Source organism: Octodon degus, unplaced genomic scaffold (genome assembly GCF_000260255.1).
Source record: "Octodon degus isolate 3935 unplaced genomic scaffold, OctDeg1.0 scaffold00056, whole genome shotgun sequence".
Lineage (NCBI taxonomy): Eukaryota > Metazoa > Chordata > Mammalia > Rodentia > Octodontidae > Octodon > Octodon degus.
The window spans coordinates 8,681,220-8,687,437 of record NW_004524632.1 but is presented as its reverse complement, the minus strand read 5'-3'; the positions used below and the strand labels follow the sequence as shown (position 1 = coordinate 8,687,437).

At 38.7% G+C, this 6,218-nt stretch overlaps 1 protein-coding gene across 4 annotated transcripts in view; it reads left to right on the top strand.

Moving 5' to 3' along the window:
* The window catches only part of Med1 (mediator complex subunit 1), a 38,284-nt gene that overhangs the window by 16,767 nt on the left and 15,299 nt on the right, over window positions 1–6,218 (top strand). For all 4 annotated transcript variants that reach the window (XM_004633700.2, XM_023718080.1, XM_023718079.1 and 1 more), the window contains 4 exons: window positions 1,061–1,132; window positions 2,911–2,985; window positions 5,177–5,250; window positions 5,952–6,041. In XM_004633700.2, coding sequence (XP_004633757.1) covers window positions 1,061–1,132; window positions 2,911–2,985; window positions 5,177–5,250; window positions 5,952–6,041 — 311 coding nt within the window. The remainder of the gene's footprint in view (window positions 1–1,060; window positions 1,133–2,910; window positions 2,986–5,176; window positions 5,251–5,951; window positions 6,042–6,218) is intronic.

The window sequence follows — 6,218 nt, the reverse complement described above, 5'->3', positions numbered from 1 at the left end:
GCGCTTATTCTACTGAGCCATCTCCCTGGCCCTGATTGTGGAATGTTTGAACTGAGTTACATACCTAAGACTTTCAATTTATTTATTTATTTATTTATTTATTCATTCATTCATTTTGTATTTAGGAGAGGGCCTCACTATGTACATCTGACTGGCAGTGATTCTCCTGTTTTCAACCTCCCAAGCACTGGGATTACAGGCACATGCCACCATTCCCAATCTCAGTTGCCTCTCAGCACCCCAGGGGTGGGGCCGGCATGGCATGCCAGGAATCAACCCTGGTCCCTGCATCTGCCTAAGCAAATGCTTTAGGCCTTTTTTTTTTTTTGAAACAAGGTCTTAGCATGCAATTCATGCTAGCCTTGAACTGCAGAGGTCTTTTTGGCCTCAAACTTAACTGTGGTCCTTTTGTTTCAACCTCCCAAGTTTTGTGGTTACAGGCATGTCCCACCATGCCCAGATTATCTTTTCATTTGAGCTAACAGTAATTCTAAATTGTCCGAGCTGGGCTCCAAATTGTGATCTTCTTGTTTTAGCTTCCTGGAGTGCTGGGATTAACAGGTGTGTGCCACCACATCTGTCTTATTTTAATTAATTTTGTTTTTTAAGACACCTCACTATGTGGTCCAGTTGTCATCGAACTTTCAGTCTTTTTTCCTTAGCCTCACAGATGCTGGGATTACAGGAATATGCCACCATTCTTAAAATTTTTATTTTCTATTGAGTTGAAATCTGAGTTACATACTAATAGGAAAGGAAAGTGATTCATTTAAACTTTCATTATTGAAATAACTAGTTTATGACTTTTCAGGTCTTTTGACTTAGTGCTTCCTTTTCATTTATAAAGTGTTTATTACCACCACTAGAAAAATGAGTAAAAACAAACAAAATTATTTTCTTTTCATTTACTAGTCTTGATTGACTCCAGAATTTTAGGGGAAGAATTAGATTATGAAAATCATCTTTTTATGTCCATGATTTTGGGCAAATTTTCATAAGATTGTGAAGTAATTACATGTTGTATTTTCTTCTCTTTTTTCTCTTCCTGAAATTCCTATAGAGAAAAAAATTTTGATGAATTTTCTAAGCACCTTAAGGGCCTTGTTAATCTGTATAATCTTCCTGGAGACAAGTAAGTATTTTATTCACATATTTATGTATTTGTTGCCTTTGGGAAAAAATCAGTATAAATCTGTAAGCTATTATGTGCTTAGGTCATTCTTGATTTCTACTCATACTACAATATATAGCTCAGTTTCTATCTTTTTTTGTTTTAGATAGGATCTATGTAGTAGGTGACAGTGTAAGAAGGAACAGTATAACCCTTAAAATTTTAAAAATATTTGATTTTAACATGAATTAGTTATTACATAACTGGCTTGTAATTTTTATGTGTATCCTCCCTAGGATTCCATTAAGTTACTTTGCTCCGTCTTTTTTTTCAGAGCCAGGGATTGAACTCAGGCCCTTGCGCTTGCCAGGGAAGCGCTTATTCTACTGAGCCATCTCCCTGGCCCTACTTTGCTTTTTGAAGCAGAAATAAAACTGAATTTTGGTATCTCTAAAAATGAGCTCTGAGGGCCGGGGAGATGGCTCAGTGGAGTAAGCCCTTCCCTGGCAGGCGCAAGGACCTGAGTTCAATCCCCGGTTCCATAAAAAATAAAAATGAGCTTTGAAAGTGATAAATCTTATTTATATGTATTTTGTAGGGAAGGGTCTAGAGGGTGTTCAGGGTCTCACTACTAGATCAGACTCCTAGTGATCCACCTGTTTACAGCTTCCCAAGAGCTGGAATTACAGGCATGCACCACCACGCCCAGTCTCAATTGCTGTCTCAGCTCGCCCCAGGGGTGGGGCTGGCATGTCTTATTTTAATTTTTTTAAATCTTTTTAAAAAAAAAATTTTTATTTTTATTTATTTGTGTGTGTGTGTGTGTGTGTGTGTGTCCAGCTCAGCCCACCAGGGGGCGCGGCTGGCTGGCATGTGGTGCTGGGGATTGAACCGCGGTCCCTGTGCTTTGCTGAGCTTGTTCTAAGTAGGTGCTTTAGACCACTGAGCCATCTCTCCAGCCCCCCCTATTTTAATTTTTAAAGCTTGTTTTTTAAAATTTTTTATTCTTGGTGGTGCTGGGGATTGAACCTAGGCCTTTACCCTTCATAGGCAAGCCACTAAGCTATATCCCCAATACTACAATTGGTTCTTTGTTTTTTAACACAGAGTTTCACTATGTAACTCAAGTTGGCCTTGAACTCACTGTGTAGTCTAGACTGGGCTTGAATTTTTTATTTTTTGCAGTACGGGGGATTGAACTCAAGACCCTATGCTTGCCAGGCAACCACTTACTCTTCTGAGCTATCTCCCTGGCCCTAGACTGGGCTTGAATTTATAGCAGTTGTCCTGTCTCAATCCCCTCCAACCCCTCAGCTTGGGACTGTAAGTGTCCGACACGACAGCCAGCCAGTTCGATCTCTCCCCACCCCCCATAGGGTCTCAGTCTGCAGTTCAGGCTGGCCTTGGACTCACTCTGTAGCCCAGCGTGGCCACAAACTCACAGGGATCCTCCTGCCTCAGCCTCTTGAATGATAGGATTATAGGGGTGCACCACCATGCCCAGTATTTTAAAAAACTATGTATAGTTTCAAGGGCTGGGAATGTAGCTCAGCAGCGTAGTGCCTGCCTGGCAAGAGCAAGGTCCTGAGTTCGATTCCCTGTTCCCCCCAAAAAAGATGCCCCAGGTATCCCAGAGAAGTTGGTGAAGGCAGTGATCCTTCATGTACTTGACAACAAGCAAAAACTATTTTCAGTATTTTAAACGTAGACTTAGCTTTTGGGCTTTCTGTATCATTATTTGTATACGTATATGTGTTTTTCAACAGTTTAACTCATTTTCTCCTTATTTTCTCTCCCAGCAAATTGAAGACTAAAATGTACTTGGCTCTTCAATCTCTAGAACAAGATCTATCCAAAATGGCAATTATGTACTGGTAAGATTGGCTAAGAGTCAGTTTTTTTTTTGTTTTGTTTTTTTTTTTTTTTTGGAAACTGGGTATTGAACTCAGTTGTGTGTTTTTTGGCGGAACTGGGGATTGAACTCAGACCCTTGTGCTTGCCAGGGAAGCACTTATTCCACTGAGGCCATCTCCCTGCCCCAGTTTTTTTGTTTTTTTTTTAATGTATTTAGTACAGGGCCTACAGGGTCTCGCTACAGAGATTGGACTCATAGTGATCCTCCTGTTTTCAGCCTCCCAAGTGCTGGGATTACAGGGGCTCACAACCACGCCCAGTCTCAGTTGCTGTCTCAGTGTCTCCCCCCCCCCCCAGGGGACCATCAAGGCATGCTGGGATTGAACCCATCTCCCTGTGTCTGCCTAAGCAGGCACTTCAGTCTGCTGAGCTATCTGGTGGGATCTTCTTTTGTGACTATTGAGGATTGAACCTAAGACATTGCATATACTAAACAGTGATTCTAATGTTTACCTATATCTCAAATCCTTATTGTTCAGTGTTGAGGTAGGGTCTTACTGAGTTGCCTAAACTGGCCATGAATTCATGATCCTGTTGCCTCAGCTTCCTGAGTAGGTGAGATCACAGGCATGTGTCATCATACCTAGTTTGTTTTTTTTTTAATATTACTTTTATTTATTTGTTCTTTTGGTGGAACCAGGGATTGAACTCAGGCCCTTGTGCTTGCCAGGGAAGTGCTTATTCCACTGAGCCATCTCCCTGGCCCCCATGCCCAGTATTGAAGAGTTAATGCTACATGACTTCTGTTATGTAGAACCCAGGGGGATTATTAGGTCCTAATTTATAAATCTGTATTACACATACACATAATATAATCTATGCATAGTTTAGATAATATATACATGTGTGCATTATATGTGTCACATAGATACATACAATATTCCTCTTAACCTACCTTTTTAATGCCTGTTGAGACTTACAGCTTGATTCAGACTCATGAAACAATATGAGCAGCTGCAGCTTACTGTGGCTTCTACAGTACAGTGTTGTAATCTGTGCTGATTGTACTGTAAAGTCCTATAGTTTTTTCTGTGTATGTATGTTTTTGAGACAGGGCTTCACTACACAGTTGAGGATGGCCTTGAACTAACTTTGTAGCCCAGGATAATCTTGAACTCATGGCGATTCTCATGCCTCAATGTCCCAAGTGCTAGAATTACAGACATGGGGCACTTTTCCCTGCAGTCCTGTAGTTTTATGTTGTTATACATTATAATATTGCATGTAAGAATTATGCAAATTGAACTTACGAAGTTCAATTTGATAAGTGGGAGTTTCCTTTGACCAGTTCTTTGTTCTGAATATTATGCATACTATATGTAGTTCCTCATTTAGTGATAGATTCACTTAGTGTCCTAGTAAAAGGAATAAAACCCAGTCATTAGCCTGCTTGTGATGACTGAGACAGGAGGATCACTGCAATTTTGAGGAAACTTGAGCTACAAAGTGAGTTTAAGGCCAGCCTGAACTGCATAGTGAAACCCTGTCTCAAAAAGACAGGAAAAAAAAAAAAAAAAGAACCTCAGTTGTTAAATGAGGAGTAGGTGTATATATAGATATATATTCCCTCTTTTATTATTATTTTTTTTTTTGTGGAACCGGGGATTGAACTCAGGCCCTTGTGTTTGCCAGGGAAGTGCTTATTCCACTGAGCCATCTTCCCGGCCCCTTATATTTGCTCTTTTATAGATACATATTAAATTGTTTTTATATTATATAGATATATTTTCCAATGTATATTTTGATGTACATCTGTACTATATCCAAATTATGCATCTTGATTAGTTAGTTCCTTTTCGTTCTCAAATGATGATTGCATTTCATTTTCTGAGTATTGATATCATAAAGTTGTTTTCAAATGCAGGTTTTATCTGAAAACTTGTTAAGTTGGACTCCCATCTTATAGTGGTCTAGTTGTAATTTTTTTTTTTCACCATATTACCTGTTAGTATGTTCTTGGAAATAATCCCTTTACTTTATTTTTTTTTTTATCCCTTTACTTTAAAGATGAAGTACACTTGTTATATTTCCAATTACAGGACAGTTGTAATAACAGTAGTATATGACAGTAAGAATTGATCTCAGTCTCATACTGTGCATCAAGACCATATGGGCCCAAACAAAAGCAAACATGGATCATTTGTCTTGCAGGAAAGCAACTAATGCTGGTCCTTTGGACAAGATTCTTCATGGGAGTGTCGGCTACCTCACTCCAAGGAGTGGAGGTATGTTACCATGTTAGCCTTTTTTTTTTTTTTTTTGGTGCCAGAGATGGAACTTAAAATCTCGTGCTTCCCAGGCAGGCATTTATGCCCCTGACCTGTCTCCCTGCCCCCACCTATTTGTATATTTAGAAAAATGCCTAATTTTTGTTGAAAAGTCATTACTTTTAAGTTCATCTTGGGCTTAGGAAGATACAAAGGAATTAAGATGTGTTGTGTACACTTACCAACTTTACACAAGGAATATGGTCATAAATGTACAACAAGCATATCCTTAAAAAATACCATAAACTGCAAAGATAAAAAATGAAATGAGATACAAAGGAAGAAACTTACCAGTCAGTTATGTATCGTGTATTAATTTGCAAGGATTTTTTCCAATCCTGTGAAGTAAATTGTCACTCCCAGAGCCATCACTTAATCACTTTTGTGGCATTTCCCAAGCTGCTTTGGAACATAGCTCCTTTGGTTGTTGTTGTTTTTTTTGTTTTTTTTTTTAACGTGTCTCCTTATATCTATGAAACTTCTTTCTTAGTCAGATTTATAAAAACATGAATGTATTTTTATTTGTTATTTATTTATTTTTGCGGAACCGGGGATTGAACTCAGATCCTTGCGTTTGCCAGTCGAGCACTTATCCTACTGAGCCATCTCCCCGGCCCCTACTTGATAAAAGATGTAATAATGAATTTTGATTCTTATAGGTCATTTGATGAATTTGAAGTACTATGCTTCTCCTTCTGACCTTCTAGATGATAAGACTGCATCTCCTGTCATTTTGCATGAGAATAATGGTAAGAATTGAACTGTGAAACAACTGAAGGTGTTGTGCAATGTTTTAAAGATATTCATATGGACTGGGCAAATAGCTCAGTAGGATAAGTGTTTACCTGGCAAGTGCAAAGGCCTGAGTTCAATCCCTGGTTCCACCAAAAAATAAATAAATAAATAAATAAATAAATAAATTCGTA